At 39.5% G+C, this 19,736-nt stretch overlaps 1 protein-coding gene across 1 annotated transcript in view; it reads right to left on the bottom strand.

Annotated features, from left to right (window-relative positions):
• vps50 (VPS50 EARP/GARPII complex subunit) overlaps positions 1-19,736 on the bottom strand; it is a 108,000-nt gene that overhangs the window by 24,543 nt on the left and 63,721 nt on the right. The window contains exons 18-22 of the mRNA XM_053334760.1: positions 18,859-19,044; positions 14,832-14,950; positions 13,290-13,396; positions 12,046-12,167; positions 7,151-7,231 (exon numbers count right to left, since the gene is read on the bottom strand). Coding sequence (XP_053190735.1) covers positions 7,151-7,231; positions 12,046-12,167; positions 13,290-13,396; positions 14,832-14,950; positions 18,859-19,044 — 615 coding nt within the window. The remainder of the gene's footprint in view (positions 1-7,150; positions 7,232-12,045; positions 12,168-13,289; positions 13,397-14,831; positions 14,951-18,858; positions 19,045-19,736) is intronic.

Genomic DNA, 19,736 nt, shown 5'->3' with positions numbered 1-19,736 from the left:
GCTCTGCTTTATGGTATTCAGCTCAGCATGGATCAGGAAGAACAGTGCAGGACTGCAGGTCCACAGTCTCATCGCTCTGCATACAATAAGTCTGATTTTTGTAAAGGCCAACTTAACATAACTTACTTGGTGTTTTATCAAATACAAAACACCCAAAACGCTTATTTCTGTGCACTGGTGGCTCTTATTACACTTAAATAGCCACAATCTGCACTTTGGGGCTGTGACTTTCACTTGGCTCGAACAAATTCTCTGTTTTTCTAGGACTGCTGAGTCAGACCACCTTTGCTGGAGCCACTATTTTGTTATTGGGCTTTCCCTTCACGTCCACCGAGTGATATATTGTGAGCGGCTCAATTTTGAGTTACAGCCTGAGGTAGTTTTGTGGTGTGTATGGGAGGCTCTATCTGTCAGCAGCAGCACCCAAGGAGTGACAGGAACTCCCTTCCTGTATCAAGTCTGCCTGATGCTTCAAGGAAATGTGTCAAGTAACGTTTTATTCCCCTCAGGAGGATGGATAAGACATCGTCCTCAATTTAAAGGGCTACTATAAGAAGAAATATCAAAATACAGTTAAATACAAGACAACAGATATCCTGATCTAGCAAATTAACATCTGACAATGTAATAAAACTGATGATTTCTTTAACTTAGCCTCATTCAAGCATAACTATAACTTAAGCAGCAACTGTTTTGATAATCTATTTTTAAATTGAAGCCATTCTGTGAGCAAAAATGCCAACACTGGTTCCAAACTCTCAAATGTTTGCTGGTTTTCATAGTCTTATGTAATAGTAAACTGAGTGCCTTTGGGTTTTGGGCTGTTGGTGTTGTTTTATTGGGCTCTGGACATTTTAGAGACTAAATGATTGATAGATTAATCCAGAAAATAATTATTTGCAGATCTATACTGATTGAGTCTTATTTTGAAACAAAGTTTGAGTGGGAAACATCTACATCCAAACTACCAAAGAAAAGGACTGCAGAGTCCTGGAAACTGACAAAGCAAAGTTTTGACATTAGAATTACAGTATGACCTTTCTGAAACCACCGTTTGCAGGTAAAAAGAAGCTCAAAATGTTATTCCTCAGGAAAATAAGGAGTAAAGATCCCTGATACCAGATTTGAAAAGTTCAGTTAAAGTTCAGTAAACTCTTAACAGCTTTACAATTCTGTAATCATCCTTATCATGAAGGAAGCTTTCAGCTGAGAGTTGAAAAGTCATCGCTCAGGTGAGTGTTTCAATCTGTCGTGATTGACTGCTTACTCCTCTCCGATCCATTCCATAGAGATTTATGGCCAAGCCGAGTGGACTGGCTGCTAGGCAATTACTGTCAAGTGGATCGTATTGCACCTCTTTGTCACTCTGATACTAGAAATTTGGTTCTCATTAGATTAATGTCAAATGGAATTAGAGCCTTCATTTATTTTGTGTGACACGCACCGCCCTTCTAAACCTATCTCTTGAAACCTCGTTTCCCAGAACTGCTGGTCTGGTCACCTGCTCTGGGATGATGAAAAAGCCGAGACACAGGAAGAAAAAAAATGCTTCTCTTCCTGTATCGATGTACTTGGGTTATGAAAGCTCAACATGAATGAAATACATCAAAGTATAAGGAGCTTGGGAAAAAAAAAGAAAAAAGATTTAAATTGAAGTGCTTAATTCTTCTCATCACCGTGGCTGTCCCACTGGGCAATGTGATGAGTCATTAGCAGAAGTTTAGGAGAAGCTGTAGACAGGAAGCTGTATCCAAGGGGATCAACTGTCTCCTCCACATGGCTGAGAAGCGTGACCTGCAGCTGGGCCTGTCAATATGAGGGCTGTGCGTGTGTTCCACTGAAACCCCCCAACAAAATGTCGATACTTGTGATGCTCTGACATCTACAGTATAAACACACCATGGAGCTTAATTATGACCTATAATCCCTGTCAAATGGCAATCCCCTCTGGCTTGTTGCACTACTCACAGAGCGAGACAGCAGGCGGCAACAAAGAGACCAGTCTGGACAGTGATGTGCCCCTGCGAGGAGTGCAGAACTAATGACTGGGTTCAGTGTGTGCAGCGTGTGCTTGTGTGACAGAAAAATGTCTTCTGTGTGTACGTGTGTGTGTGTGTGTGTGTGTGTGTGACATTAGCCAGTGGCTCTCATGAGAAGCAGCGTGCCAGTGTGTTAGTTTTGCCAAGCCAGTGTAGCTGACCACAACCGCAACACATGCTTAGGGATTATCACCCAGCTACTGGAGGACAGATAGGAAGAGAATGTGAAAACTGTGTTGGACAGGAAGTGTTCAATGTAGAAGGTGATGTATAGCATGACTAAAAACCTATATATGTGGGTTAATATGTCTGTTAAACTTCATATTGATTTGTGGGTTTTCTTGTCTGTCAGTGTGTGTTTCTGTGTACATTTCCGCAGGAACGCTCGCTGCCAGATTACTGATGCCAACAGAGAAATTACCCGGCTTCTCATTCCTGTTTCAGTGCCAGCTCTGAAAAATCCTGAGCCCCACTCCCCACTAAAGCTGAGTACCCATAAGTAAACACATCAACACACACACACACACACACCCTACTCAACTCATCTCACAATAGTGAGTTGACTTCAGCAACAGCGAGACCCAAACAGGGAAAAAAAGGAAGTCAAACATCATTTCCAGCCCTGTGATCTTATCTTCATGCATGGGCTGATGGCCAACACTGAAATAAACACACATTGAAACACATCATTGTACATTCAGTCAAACGAACCGATAAAGTGTGTGGAACCATATAAGCGCTTATTTGTGTTGAGAGTTGAGAAGACATGTAATCACCGGCACACAGCTGCAAAAGAGAATGAGGCGATAAGACTAACAGATAAGACTGAAGGAGGAAAAGTAAAGGAAGACGCGAGGGGAATGAGAAAGGAAAAAGTTCCAAAAATAAGTATGAAAAATGGGTTGACTCCTTGAAAGAGTAAATGCTTTTTTTGAATTTAAATGAAAGTAGAGAGAAGTAATAAGATGGTGTACCAGAGGTGGCGATCATTGGAAATTCTTGCCTGCAGCAACACCTCTCAACAGCTGTCACAGCTGAACTTTTCTTGCCAGTGACAATATGGCTACAGATGGGGTTCATGGCATTACTCTGACATGGCAGTGTCATCAAACATGCCCCAAGCCATATCACCAAAGGAATGAAATCATCATTTCACAGAATAGAGATAACAACTGATTCCTTCCAAATAATGCCAGCAAGAGCTTCACATTCGGGTAAAGATGACAGCACATGTGATTAAACATTGAGTAACGAGTGTTTTGTGGAAAACAATGAATATTTCAGCAAGGCAATTAAGTCTTTGCCACTCTTAGAAGTTCCTCCCTAACTTTGCAACCTTCTAAACACTTCACATTAAATATTCAGAATCATAAGTGAGTGAACCTGAAATGAAAACCATCAAACCCAGACATCCGACAAGGTTTCAGAAAGGTAATCAAGAATAAGAGAGGCAAGGAAATAGAACATAAACTAGGGGATGATCTTTTACTTTTCCCTGCGGGGCTCCCAATCTAAGCTGAAGCCACGTTGTCTCTGAGACAAGATGAGATGGAATCTCGCCGCTGTTCATATGGGACCATGAGTCATTATCAGCACATTGGTTTTGGAATCAAACAGTTGCGACGGCAAAGCAGGGGAACAAAACCGCAAGGATTCGGCAGCTCGATTGAAATGCAGTATGCAATTAACTTTATAATCTGTTTACAAATGAGGTCTACCCTGCTAAAATCTCTGGAGTGAAAGTGTGTGGATGTGTGTATTAGTATGCAGGTGTGGATGTACATTTGTGTACTCTACATGAATATATTTCCACTTAGGGGTGAAAATCACATATATTCAAAAAAATTCAAGACTTTTAATAGACTTCAAATAAAACCATGGAAACTGGAAATAAGCTGCAATAAATATAACAACAATGTACATGAGCTCTGGAAATGAGAGCCCTATACAAACACCACACGTATACACAATATGCACTGATACTTTTAATGGAACAGCGTGCGTCCGTCAGATTTATGTGTGCGGGTCATGATGTGAAATACAGAAAAGCAGAAGGAGAGCAAAAGGGAGATGAAAAAGAAAAAAATAATAAATAAGAGAGTGCTGTGTTAGTTTGGAAAACAGAGCATTTTCCAAAACTGAATGATTTATCGAGATGAGCTAAAATAGTTTTACATATGAGACAGGAGAGACTAAAAACATTTGCCAATATATTAGAGGGAGGATGGATGTAGTTACAAAGCCGGACTTGCTCTCTGTGTCCTCCCCTCTATGAGTTGGTTTTAAATAGCTCCTAATCAGGCAGCCTTAGATGGCGGCAAAGCGATATGATTATGCTCATTTGAACTGCGTGTGTGTGCATGCAAGTGTTAAAGATTTAGCACAATTTTGTCTCCAGAGAGAGCTCACTCACAGAATTCCCACACGGCATTAAGGTCCTGTCTCTCTATCTCTCTCTCTCTCTCTCGCCTCTCGGTCTGTACATTTGTCCATCTGATCAGTTAAACAGTTCAGAGGATAAACACATTCTCCACAGAAGGCAGCTGAACACCGAGAGCATGTCAGACGCAGCCTGTCTGACATTTAAAAACAGCTTCCAATTTAGCCAGAAAATTACTGAGTTGCTATAGTGCCACCTCAGGGGAGAAAACATGTTGCTGCATTGCACAGCTTAACACAATTTAAAGATTTGATAGTTTGTCATTCTATTTTGTGTTTTTTTTTTTACTATTATCGGTTTTCTTCATTTCGTTTTCTTTTTTTTATTGTTCTTTTGTTCCCTCCTTCTCCTCAGGCCCACCTTCAAACTGTTAAACTACAAACATCACAGCAAAGTAGCCAGCACTGCTATCACAGCAAAATGACATTATGCTGCGCTGTTGATTTGGATTCTGTGTGTTCCCAACTGTGGAAAACTGCTGATTATACCCCCATGCAAAGGCATGTTTGGGGGAAAAAAAAAAACAACATTCTTTGTACTGGCCTTACTTTACATTCTGGTGTGATGTCTATTAAAGGTCAGTCTGGCCTTGATGGTTGCCATGCCAGCTTGTCATTAGTTTGTTACTTCCAGCGACAGCCAGTTGACACTTTAAATTATACACACTGTATGCTCAGAACTTTATAGATTACCACCAAGCAGGTGTTACCAGGGCCACAGACACTTGGTGGCTCACCTTGACAACAGAGACAACAGCAGATTTTACTTCTTGAGAAAATTTAGGTCCTTAAATGTGAGCAGCAAGATGTTTCATATCTTCTACTTGTCTAATGTGGCACGTGAAGTTTTCTTTACAGTCATCTGTTGGGGCAGCAGCATCAGAGCCGGCGACTCTATGAAACTCAACAAACTGATGAAGAAGGTGAACTCTTTGCTGAGGACTGTGCTCTGGAGGCTTAGTTGTGAAGAAGAGAATCATGCACACGTTACTAAACATAATGGACAACATGACACAACTGTACACAACCTGCTAGTCAGACAACAGAGTGTCTTTATCTCCGCTTCAATAATTACATGATGGCCATTACAGGAGGTCAGTCCTACCCACTGCATCCACCTGACTCCCCTATGTGCTGGGAGGGGAGACCTCCACCGAGTGGCAATGTACAATAAACATTTTACATTTAATATACACATTAATGGCAATATTAATGTTTTCAATTCTATTTTTATTTTACATTTTATATTTATTTTTGCATATATACGTATTATATATTTTAAGTCATTCACACACACCTCATTGAGTGTTTTTATTTAAGTTGCCTGTGTTTTTTGTCATTTATGCTACTGTAATAGAAATTTCCCTTTGGTGATAAATAAAGTTCTCTCTCTCTTTGTATCTATCTCTCTGCCTCTCTCTCTATCAATGTATCTCTCCACATCTCTCTCTCTCTCTCCCTCCATCTATCCACTCTTTTCTTAAAGCGGCAAAAAATAATTCAACCCCAAAGAGAAAAACACTAAATGTCACATTTTAATACTTTGTCCTGCGGCCTGGTCTGTGGTGTTTTTTGTGAACGTACAGCTCCATACGGATAACGTTGGAGAGAATATTTGAGAAGACACAGAAAGCCCCATAGGTTCTCGGAAAATGAAAGTTAAAATAAAATTATTCAGGATTTCACCATGGGAAAAGAATACATTTTCTTTTTCATTTTCAGAGATGATAGAATATTGCAAGTCAAAATTTGTGGCATATGATTAAAATCTAATTTAACTATTCATAAGTAATAATGGCTTTTTTATTTTTCCCCGTACAGCAGCTCTGGGCTTTAGATTTGTCTGATTTAAAGCTGAGTCAATGTTGTAAATAATGTCCACGACTGACAACACACATCAATAACATCTTGATCCTGTGTGTTCACATTTAAATTCAAGGCAGAAAGACTAAAAATAAGAGTTCAGCGAGCCATTCACTTACATTTCTACCCTAATTAGACTCAAGGGACACAACTTTGCCATGCTAAAAACAGAAAGACAAGCCAAAATATCAACAGAATTTCATTTACTCCCAGGGGAGCCACATTGCAGTGGCATTGCAGATTAAGGGCAAATTAAAAACAGGCCAAGAAGGCTGTTTAATATGGAGAAAAGCGAGAGATGACACTCACATCATCATGTAACAGAGGAGGCAGACTGCGGAGAGATCCAGTATCAGAGGAAAATAGAGGAGAGTGTGAACGCCACCAGACTAATTGTTGCTATGTAGTAAAGGGATGGTGATTGAGAGCCCTAATGGAATAACACACACACACATCCATCCTGGTATGGTCACTTAAACACAGGGAGTCGTGTGTGTGTGTGTGTGTATGTGACCACTGGCCACCAGATAATCACGACCCATAATGCATTTTGTGGCAACGCATGCTGTGGGCTCTCTCAAAAATAAGACCACATGCATGGTTGGGGTGGCTGAAGTAGATGGACAGAAAAAAAAAACATAAAGAGGAGAGATGCACATAAGTATAGTCAGGGATAGAGTGGAGAGTGCGTGTTTATGTCACAAAATGAGGCAGGTGATGAGGTAATGAGTGCTGATAAAAGGGAAAGAGAGAGTAGAAGAGAAAGTGAGAAGGAGAGTGGAGAAAAAGAGAGAGGGTTACAGTCTTACCATGTCAATAAGGCTCTCCTGGATCCGGTTCAGTGTGGTTCTCAGTCTGCTGCTGATAAGGCCCAGACCCGATGACTCATACTGTGGGATACACACACACACATATGCAAGGTAAATGTCTGCAAAAGGCACAAACTCCTTCCTCTATAAGAACACACACTTGAGCAGAATGTGAAGGCACGCCACACACACACACACACACACACACACACACACACGCGCACACGCACACACACACACACACACACACACACACACACACAGCAACATCTGCTCTCATCTCACGTAGTCCGAGACAAGAGAATTTCTACTTTGTGCTTTCAAAAGGGAGGAACAGACATCCAAATCACACATTCACGCCGACTACAGTAAATGACAGACGAAAGGTAAAAGGAGGAAGGTCAAGATGGTGAAAGCACGGGCAAACTCAACATCCAATGCCTCTGAAATCACTTTCAGATGCACTTGATGTGACTTGAGAAAGCAGGTCAGGCACACCTAAAGGGCTTCAAATCACCACAGCAAAAGTGTTGACTAGCATTTGAACTCACAAGGTGGGCATGGCCTTGTGCACTAGTCATAATACTTCATCTACTACATCTACTCTTACCAAGCATGCAGGGCCCACCACCCTGGCAGGGCCAGCCTCTCTGCCACCATGAACTGGCAAAGACGGGCTTGGGACAGGCTACGGATGACGGATGGACAGCAGAAAGGAAAAACAAGAAGCAAAATCAAATCTCAAATTAAAAAGAAATAACACAAAGGAGGAAGTATTAGAGACTTGGGGGGGGGGGGTCATTAGGAAAGAAGGGAATTAATAGAATTAGATATTCAATAGCTGATCAACCTCATTAACAGGGCACATGGTAGTTTCTTTGACAGTGTCTTGTTGTTTAGTTTCATCTACCCATAATTGAACATGAAATTGTTCTGAAACTGAGGAGGCACTGTTTGTGTCTGTGCTGTGGTAACTGACTGATACACTTCCTCCAGCGCAACAATGTCCCAGTTACATCTCATATGTGACAAAAAAAAAATCATGAAGGCTGAGAATGAAGTTTCACTTGTGTGTTTGTCCTTATTGTCTGTGTTACTAAGACTCAATGAGCAAGGAGCAATGAGTTCAAAGAGCTCATCGATAGTCAACGTCAAACATGTTAAAAAGCTTTCAAGTTGGATTGAATATTTTTAGGAACTTCCAAATTAGATTTCCAAAGCTTTGATATACTTTGGCAAGCCCTACATGTGGGCCTCTCTTGCCATCTCAATGGAATTTTAGTTGCATCAAGGGAACTCTGCTAATTATTAATTTCACAAAGTGACCAACCGCTGTCCTGTAGGGCATCCAAAATCATTTATGCAGTATGATCCATTCAAAACAAACTTTTATCTTAACATCTATTTAAAAAAGAGGAGAGAATGCACCAGCTTGCTTAGCCCACAACAAGACTACAGGAAGCATTTGTGTATCTACTTTCCACGGCATTCTACTGATTTTACATATGAAGTTTGGTTTACTCATTACGAGTACAATTTGTGTAGCGTCTTCTGTGGCTGGAACAAGCAGCAACTAACCTACCTGTAATCCTAACTCGTTACAATAAGTCATTATGGTCTCAATTGCACTCAAATAGGTGTGCTGGTGGTCATTTTAAGATTATTTTTTTTTGTCAAACACTACTTCCTAATGAAGAATGAGTAAGATGTAATAACTTTCTATGATATTATATATTGATGTATATGCACATCACAGAAATAGCTGGAAAAAATGTTGTTCCCAGCTTCTTTTTGTTATTTTTTAAACTCATAAATATGACAGAGCTTTACAAAGTGGTCTGTGACTGCAATACAGTCTACATTTTCCATGACAAAATAAGTGCTTTAAATGCCTTTTATGTAATTATACTGTAATTGAACACATTCTGTATGGATAAAATGTGCAATGTCTTTGAAACATTTCCTATAAACCCTATCAATTACTGTTTTGTAGTTTTTTTATGGTCAACCAGCATGGGATTTGCTTGATGGGAGAGCTTTGCTGACTGTAAATGTGGAGTTATTCTTATTTTGAAAGGCTTACTTTGTGCCATGATGCCTTCAGCACAGCTCCTGATGGATTTGTTGCAAAAGTCTTTCATTCTTATCGCAAGGTATGGAAATCAAAATGTGCAAAAATTTAGGGAATTTTGCAAAATTGCATTGGTTGAATTTGCATTTACCATTATGATCGTAACTTCCTGGAAGAACTAATTAGAGGAGGAATTTGTAAATCCACCTACGAGTTAACATGGATACCATTAAAAGACTCAGATTATAGTCTTAGGAGCTATTTAACGATGACTTGAAAGAAGACAGAATGGAATAGCAAGAGCTGTTCCTTGTTGTTCAAAATTGACTCTGTTGGTATAAACACTCTGGCTTGCACATGTGCGTGCAAGATGAATAACATTCACCGTGAAGAACGGTCTGCGGGTGTCTGGAGTTGAGAATGAAAAAGAATTATTTCTTGCGTTACTGCACATTTTTCAGAGAAGCCATCTATTCAAACGTCCAGATCTGCTCAATCTTTTTCTGTGCAACTCTGTTTCACCTCTTTTCTTATTCATTGTTTTGGTAGCCGGCCTCTTTCCTCCCCTAATTCTGCCATCATACTGCCAAACAGAGTGATACAGTGCTCTCTCTCCCATCTTCATCTTCCCTTCACATATCTCCATCTCTCTCTCTCTCTGCCTTGCTCTTTGTTCCCCACTATATCCTTCTTATTTTTATTTCCCAAAGTAGGCATTTATGTGAAAGGTCCAAGTCCATCCCAGGGGACACAGTATTCCTTAGTTTTAAAACATCAATCACTTTCCCAAAAGGATTTTTATGAATGTCCCTCTGAGTCCAAAAGTTGAAAGCCTGATTATTAATGGTGATGGAGAATCTATGAGCATAGCACATAATGCATCTTTAGCATATGTGTGACAGTCAATAGTGCAGCTTGACTTGACAGGGCCAATATACACACATAATGGGGTATTTACCCTTTTGAATATTAATGTCACCCATTACTCTTCAAGACAAGTCAAGCAGCTCCATCTTGATTCCAGCAGTGTAAAGAGAGCACTGCCTAGGTCAAAATACCAGCATATTTGCATAGCAATTTCCAGGAGCTTTTAAAAGATTCATGGAGACATTAGCATTTTACTCTAGGTGCTTGCAATGGTTAATAAAATGGCACTTAATGAGGAACAGAGGCTCAGTAGAAAAAAGTTACAAAGTGAGAATTACAAAGAGATGCAGAGGGATAGAGAGTGGCATGGGAATAATGAGGGAAAAAAGAGGAGGAATGACAGAAAATCTATGCTAATGTGAAGGGAGCAGAACATGGGAAGATTAAAGACATGGCACACAAGATGAAAAAGACAGAAGGAGCAGCCTTGACTGAGAAAAATATTACCCATTTATGTAAAAAAGAAATTTTAAGACAAGAGACACAGTGATGCAGGGGATGGCTTATATGAATTAAGGTGTGAAAATGTCATAAAAACACACTCGTATACTGCAGATGGAGCCACACTGGTCAGATTGAGACACATGAGAAAAGAGACCCCGCTGACAAGTTGTCAGCTCGCAACCGGTGTGTCATCTTCTCTCATCTCCCCATGACACACTCACACAGACACATATACACACATACACACCAATAATATCTGTGCTGGAGCTGCCCCCACGGACCATTCATCCTCTTTATCTCTTCCACCTCCATGGGACACAAGTCATTTTGTTGCTATCATTACCACCTCCCTCAGAGTGATGCTGACACAAAAAAGCTGTTTTCTTTCTTAGCGAGGCAAGGTATAAATGACACAATACTCTTAAGATGGAGTGGGGGGCTTGGCTTGCAGACATAACCCATCATTCAGCTGGGATTTTTACTGGGACGGACAGCAATCACAAAAAGATGAAAGCTGTGGCTATTCCCACTTCACTGTATACTTCCAATAAACATACAAACATGAAAAAATCTTCGGTGGAAATACATTTAAAAAAAAACAAATATCTACACAACAACCCCAAAACTACATTTACTATAATGGGGAAAAAGAATCGAAAAAGAACAAAAACTGAAGATTACTCGTCTAGTCTAGCTAATCATTATATTTCTATTTTACTTTATTTTTCGTGGCTCAGGAGGTAGCACAGTTGTCCACCAATTGGAAAGATTGGCAGTTCGATTCCCAAATTGCTCCCGTTGCTATGCCAGTAGTGTGTGAATGTGTATGAATGGTTATTTTCCTCCTGATGAGCAGGTTGGCATCCTGCATGGTAGCCCCTGCCATCAGTGTATGAATGTAGTGTAAAAGCGCTTTGAGTGTTCATAACAACAAGGAAAGCGTTATGAACACGTTATATAAGTACAGTCCATTTGCCATTTACCATTTATTTTTGACCACGATGTAAAGAACAACACACTTCGAATATGATGTGCATGAATACACCAATGTCTTTTGTTGTCAGCCGTGTAAGCCGTCACACAGGCAGCATCCTGAAGAATACCAATGCTTCTGGATATGTCATTGTCCTGATGGTGTCAATGCACGTCAGTTCATTTAAAAATCACATTTCCCTCCCAAATTGGCAAATAACATATTATAGTTTGACAATTTCATCATGCATCAAATAATGTGACACTACGAATGTGGCCGGTGTGTGTTGCACTCAAAGCTATAACTTCTGTCTAATTTACAGTATGATGACTGTTACATTTATAAAAATCAACAAAGTTGCAGTCACACCAAAATTATCAAAATGGATTCAGTTTTGCTGCAAATCCCTCTTCAATTTACCAAGTGTGTTTATCCTGCCAGTGTGTAATCAAACAGAAGAGTGACTCAGAAATACTGTACCATGTCATTGCGTCCAAAGAAGGTGTATACAGCATACAGGTAGTAGTCAAAGAGCTGGGACACACAGTGGATGACATCAAAGGCGATCGGCTTCAGAATATTCATCATCTGCATGTACTTCCCTGTGTGGAGATGACACCAAAAACATCAACAGTTACCAAAAGGTTTGTTGGACATACTTTTCAAATTCCTGATTAAACATAGTATCTAGGTATGACACAGAGAGCACTAGGAGGAGCATTTTTCAAACCAGTGTCAGTCTACAATGAATGAAATGATTCTGCTCTTAAGTAAATCTTGCAAGAGATTAATAGTTTAACTACAATAAGTTAATCATGGTGGAAACACGTCCTTTAGGGAGGAACTTTAGCTGGAGCACATTGCATTAGTCTACACTCGAGGGCAAGGATTTCATTTACCAAGAAGGTAATAAAAGCAATAAGTACAGGAGCACAGGGGTGTAACAAGGTTACCATTGACTCAGAACTGATGAATGGAGGAGAAAAAAAAAGAAATACGCTCAATCGAGCTGGCTTTGCCACTGAGACAGCACTATTTCTGTCACACTAATTTTTCACGCCATTTCTTTTGAACACTGCACCACAAACTCAGGGAAGAGCTTCAGAGACTGAATTAGAAGTGATTGCCTGAAATCAAACTTTGGGTTTTCACTCAGTTTCCCCACTTATAGTTTTTCCAGACGGCAGTAAATCAATATTACCTATCATGTGAAAAGAAAAGAAAATAGTATTATTTTGTTTTGTACTGCATGTGCAGGAACGTTTTGATGAACAGAGCAGGGGCAAACAGTTTAACTGAAAACACCCAGTAATAACCAGAAATGATTAGTTTTAAATGTGAAGAAAACAGCAGATCTGTATCAGAGATATAAATTAATTCATATAGAAAAAGATTTATCCAATGTATGACCCACACAGGAAAGATAACTGCAAAGTCTAATTCCTTCTCACACTTGGAAATCACTTCATGACGTCACAAAGAGATGTAAGCACCTCTTTGGAAACAGAGGGTCAGAGCTCAGGGTGAAGGCTAACCATTATTATTGCAGCTCAGTCACACAGGTAGCAGCAGAGACCTGAGTGCACCCATTTGGAATGAGCTGCCAGCTTAATTGGTGAATAATTAGAAATCTGAGTAGGCCAGGGAGGTCACACACTGTGGTCATACCTGCGCTGCTCTCAGGGAAAGGTAAGTGGTCAAATGTGTGAGTGTGTGGGACTTACCAACAAGTCGGATGACGTTCAGGGTGGTGTTGGTGAGGATTGGTGCATTGGTCTTATTAAGGTTGTAGTCTGACTTTTTCTTGCTTCTCATAGTCTCTCGGGATACACTGATGCGTGCAGGAAGTAGGAGTGAAAGAGAAAGTAGGGCAAAGTCAGTAGAGGTAGGGAGATTATGTAAAGTAATAAGTGTTAACATCACTAATCCTCTGCAATGATCGGGCAGGTTCAAAACCTCAGTGGAGGTCAAAGTTGTGTAATTGATCAATCAGAACCCATTACACGATGCAGGAGACAAGGAAGGACCCCAATGGTAAAGTCTCTGAACTGGTGATCTGGAGAACCAGACCCCTGACACTGATCACTAAACTATATTAGCCAGCAATTGCTACACAGGCTGTCTAATTTCTGGATGTGACTACGTGACCCATTTAATAATTAACCATTAGTGATCCCTGCTTATAAGAATAGGAAATTTGCATTTTAGTGGCTTTAGGCTAATGTCAGGTTAATACACATGGTGGGGAAATGACTCGGAAATAAGGCAAAATATCAGCCATGTCAGACCTGTGAAATAATGAGACTCAACACTGAGCACAAGCATCATGATAGCATTAATAGGTCATTGTTCATTACATGGCAGGAAACGTTCATTATAACAATGCCTCAGTAATGAGGAGCTGTTAAATAAGTAATAGCATTGTATGTTTTGTTTCTCGTGAAAATCCACTGAACAATCTGATGTCAGCTTTCTGATACATAGACACACACATACACATTTTCTCAGTTATTCAGTCCACCACATACACATCCAATTTGACAAACAAGAACACTCCGAACTGAACAAGAAGGGTTATAAAGTTCCATCAAAACCATCTAATTTTATGTGGTTTTCCATGAGATAAATTATAGCAGTAATAATAATAATCACAGCTAAGACATGTACAGTAATAATGGTTCCTATATACATTAAATGAACCTTAAAAATCATGTACTGTATGTTTCCTGGGCCTAGGGATTTTAATGATGTTTCTATACACCCTGATGATAAAACAAACAAACAAAAAAACTCAATTCCATTTAAATTTCTCTTTTAAGTGAAAATAAATCATTTTGCACAAAGAGCAGAGAATTGCATGATTGCATTCCTATTTATTAAACAGCGCCTAATCGTTTCGCTAGTCACCAATTATCTAGGCAGAAGTGGGAAGAAAGAGAATTTTTCATGGTTAGACAAAACGTTTTCTACAAGCTTTCTGCCTACTTAGCAGGGTTACGGAGAGGTGAGCTAAAATTATAGCCTCTGTATGCATAGAAATCGCATAATGCAGAACTTCACATCGTTTCTGAGCTTCCTGAAAATAAAGATTCAGAGTGATGATTTGATTTGGTCTTAATGTAGGTTGCTCTTGGCTGTCTTAGATTTCAAATAGCTGGGAGTAGAAATGACGGACACCTGGGCTGACCATGTCGCTTCACTTGTCACACCCTAAGCTTTTTGTCATCGGAGCGGCACGACACAAAACTATTTGAATTGGAACTGACCTCTTGAGGGGGGCATCACCCGTCTGTTCATCCACATAGTCCTGCTTGAGCTCTTCGGGGACATCACTGTCACTGTCGTAATCCTGGTACACGCTCTTCTCCAGCTCATCGGATTCATACTTGAAAAATGATTGTGTTGGAAAAAGAGAAAGATCAGGAATGAGGATCGTGTAAAATAACAAACTGATGTACCGTGCAAATGAGAGAGGCAGTAAATATGAAGTGAACAAGAAGGATACAAACAAGTCAAATACAGTTGGAACACGATGAAACTTTGTTGAAACATCAATAGTTGCAGTGGGAGAAATTTAACGCCATGGGGGAATTTTGTCGCTGCTGTTTATCAGATAACATGGTTAATTAAAACATGCTTCAGGCTTTTTGACAATAACATGAAATACATACCGGCAACTCAAAGAGAAAAAGGTGTAAAATCAAATTGTGTTAAAGGGCTAAAGAAAGGGTTAATTGAAAACAAAGTGTCACAACGTTCAGAATATATAACGTTCCAGAAAACGAGGAGGAGACACACCTAAGAGACAAACAATTGAACTTGATAATGAGAGAGCACATATTGCACTAGCCCCAAAACACACAGCTACTGGCAAACACAGATCAATCGTAATTGCATTCCACTGGTACCAAACAAAGGAAGAAGTCCTACATAAAGTTTGGGAATGGAAGTACATTCTCCTAACCAACCAGAAAATCTATTTTGCTAATGATTAAATAGCTACAGTACTGAGCAAGCAGAAAAAATACAATGAAGTGAAACGAGTGTTCCCGCTACAAAAAAATAAGATGAACAACTCAAATGATAGCCCACACATATGGTCACATATACAATCTGAAAAATCTACAGGTTTGATTACTCTTAATGAAACACACCTTTAGACAGGGGAAAGAAACTATAAAGTGCAAGACAAACTTGATTAAGATGTCTGGTATTATTTCCCTCTCTTCCACCAATGTCTTTGATAGTCAGAGGCCAAAAATACACAATATTTCTTGTGATGGACATTTACATTTTACAGACTCAGTTGCTTTACTCTTTAAATGTAAGTCGTCAAAGACCCTTGACAGTGAAGCAGGCACAGTGCCTACATGGTGTCTTCAATGACCCGCCAGACTTGTTGCAGTACTAGACAGCATGTGCAGACCTAGTGTGTGTCTTTACTCAAGATTTTGTTAATGAAGCCGCCGAGTTCCATTTTTTATCACTTGCCTCATGAAGGCATATCATGATAATGGTAATCCTTAGTATTGGAGAAATTGTGGCTGTCAAGCCGCAAAGCACTACCATGTGTCTTTGAGAATGCCAAAACCTACAGAATTACTGGAGGGAAATACATAAGTCTATACAGACCATCTTTAATACACATATATACTGTTATTTTTCAAAGACATATTTAGACTATGTCTGCCCAGAAGCATAAGGTATTGATAAATATTTAATGAGTGCACCGCTGACAGCAGGGGAAAAGGCTCTGACCAAAAGATGAATGATGCATACTACCATAAATAACTGGATGGAGTTACATGACAGAAAAGTTTACTTTCTCTTTAAACTTAAAGATGGACACCTGGATAGTTATGTGTCTTTTTTCATAACTAACCCTTAAAAATTAAAAGAAATAGACTGAGTCAGTCTAAAAGAAAATGGCTGAGACTACATATTCGATACTTTCTTACTCCTTTTTTAAATTCTTGACTTTGAAAATGTACATACATTGTTTTCTCATTGCTTGTACATCCATTCGTATTGTCTATGGATGTAATAACAATGCACTATGAAATTAAAAAACAAAAATAAAGTATATGTATATAAAGTGTATGTAAATGCAAGAGTCTTCATATTTCAACCCTGAACCATGAAACAACAGCAGAAAATTCATTCATCTCCCAGAGGAGAGTTCAGTGAAAGCATCCCTGAAGTAACAATATTTTCTCAGTCCTTAGCAGCAGGCTCAGGAAACATAACAGCCATATAGAAAGGATTACACGCCAAAGAACGAAGCAAGATAGGGCTTCTGTAAGCCTGATTTGTTAGATAGTGCAATAACACTTTTGATGTTGAGCCTGAAAGGAAAATATATCAATATAAAAACTGGGTGATGTGTCAGGTCACCTGTGTAATGTCTGATTCTGAGGAGAAATCCTGTCTTGTTCACAAATAAGAAGGAATTGAAGGAACAACTAGTTTTCTACGTCATACCATACAAAAGGTGGAGCACATATACAGTATGTAAAATCCACAATACTAGTAGGCAATATTTTCTGGATCACTGTGATAATCATATAGATATCTGGTAGAATAGAAAGTTGTTTTTTTGCTACCACTTATCAAAACCAGAGATTACTTGAGTGCTTTACAAGGACAAAATGAAAACGTTTTTTTGTCTGTCTTTCTTGTGGAGTCACTTCACTTCAGTCTGCTATCACAGCTGTGAACCTTTGGACAACAATTTTATACTATCAGTTTGTATGCACAGATGTTATCATGACTTATTTCACATGTTCAAACATGTTGTCCACTGCTGACAATGAAAATGAAGACAGAGAAGCAGAGTTTGCCTGCAGCAGTCCCATTTAGCATGTAGCAAAGCTGTCCAGCTAGCAGCAACCGTGGTACTACAGGATTTTAGTCAGCCGTGAATTTCGGTCACCCATGCGTGAGTGATCTGCCATCTTTGTCAGCTAGGTAAGGCAACACCGATTGTTCTCACCGCATGTTGTCACTATACGAGTGTCAACTGTGGACTTTATATGCATTTTTTACAGCATATAGACAGTCAAATCATGTAGTAACAGACTCAAGTCCTGTAGTGACAACATGTGGTTTGTCCAAGTGGTGTTGACAGATGGAGGATCCATTAGTGCTACAGCAGCAGCACAGCTAACCAAGACCATGATCACTAGTAAAGGCCTGTCTTGTTTGTACTCCAGTTGTACCCCCCAGTGATATCCAAAGCTATTTCTATGCTGCAATGAGAACTTGCATGTGTGTATTAACAGACAACACTTGAAATTCACCTCATGGAAAAAGAAGGCTTCTGACTAAAACTAGCTAGCTGCTAAACAGCACCTTGCTACTGCATATACTGTAGTGTTAGGGTTAGGGTTTCCCGCTGATTCCCAACCACACACCAATAGCTGTTATTTAATATAATGGTACAATGCCTATTGTGTTTTCATATTTGTCATAGCATACAGTAACTTTCAGTTTCATACTATAGACTGCCAGCAAAACCTAACACTGTTATCTGTAAAATGTTTATTTCGAGGAAGAGTGCTTCCTATTTATATTTAACACACAACACAGAGTAGAAAATGTCTTTCTACGATAAGAAAAGGTTCCTAATATTACAGAACTGGTTACTAAATACTACACAAAAAATAGCATACAAGGCATTACTGCACTGCTGAAGAACAGGCTACTGAATTCTGATTATGAGGACATGGATATTAACAAAAACATTACTTAAAGATACTGTGATTTAACTTGATCCAGCTGTGGAGCACAAGCTCAGGCCTAACACAAAATGCAAGCGACCCTCATACATACTGTACATTATTTTATTTACCCTGCCGCTGGATGCACCGCTGGACCCACAGATTTAATTAGCTATTTAACAGCTTATATTACAGGCCAGGCAATGCATCAAAGTGATATAATAATCATGGCAGGTTCTGCACTGCTGGCCCTACATATTATTAAAAGTTAGTTATAATCCACGTGATGACAGCTTGAGGGCTGATATAAACCATTTAATGGCTCACAGTGATTATGCCAAAATTCATCACCCTGTTTCTTTATTAACTTGTTTGGTGCTGTACCTCACATAGCTTTGTACATTTACAGCAAAGCTTAAGCCTGAATCAGTGGATATGATCTGTTGCTACACTAATACTGTCTTTCATGTGTAACTAAAATTCAACATAACCATGTCATCATTTTGTAATCTTTTTACTGACTGGGCAGTACATTTTCACAATGACACTGAAATTGACATCCCTTGGCGCTTACCCCGTTAGATGCGAGCACATCCTCCGTCTCCTCCTCTTTGTTCTCGATGTGCATCTCAAAGGGGTTTCCCTCCTGAAGATACTGCTGGAAGAGAGACAGCTCCTCCTGGGCATGGCTGGTGGACGACACAGCCTGTCTGCTCGGGGAAACAGACGGGGAGCGGCACTGCCCCATGAACTTAAACTCCTGGATAGAGAAGATGGGATAATTTAGACACTTTTAGAGGCACAACAGATGTAGACTAGCATTTGATAAAGATGAGACAAAGGTAAGTAAATAATGGAAAGAAGTTTTACATTTAATATATCATAATTCAATAATAAGCTTTTTGGAAATTGACTGTTCTAGTGATCATAGTATCAAACAGAAAAAACAGCAAACAATGCACCTTTTGGCATTCAAAAAAGCAAGCTTTCATTTTTTAGTAAGGTTGGCCAGAATTGGCTGTACGCTACACTGTAATATACACACACAACATTCTCATATCAGCAGGTTCATTCTGAATATTCTCTGACTTGTATTTTTTTAAAGAAGTGCCCAAGCAAGACAAAGACGAAGGGAAAAACAAGATGTGTGAAAATGAGAAAACAGACTTTGAATGAACCCCATTTATCTTTTTGACATTTTTTTCTTTCCATTTATCATTTCTGCTTCCATGTGAAGTGAAGTGAACATGTTGTAGCTTTTTTTGGAGTTGATTATAGTATATATTCCTGAGATAACAGCTTTGGTGTGGTGTTGTTGTGCATGAACTACATTGGGCTCTGATGTTCGAGGTTTATTTAACTGCTGCTCATGAGTGTGGGAAATAAGATGATCTCACATGCACGCCACAAGGGACAACAGCCTTTTTATCTTCATCTGTGTTATATAATGTG

Source organism: Scomber japonicus, chromosome 15 (assembly GCF_027409825.1).
Source record: "Scomber japonicus isolate fScoJap1 chromosome 15, fScoJap1.pri, whole genome shotgun sequence".
NCBI classification, from domain to species: domain Eukaryota; kingdom Metazoa; phylum Chordata; class Actinopteri; order Scombriformes; family Scombridae; genus Scomber; species Scomber japonicus.
Note: the sequence above shows the minus strand (reverse complement) of the source record. Positions and strands in the feature narration are given on the sequence as shown.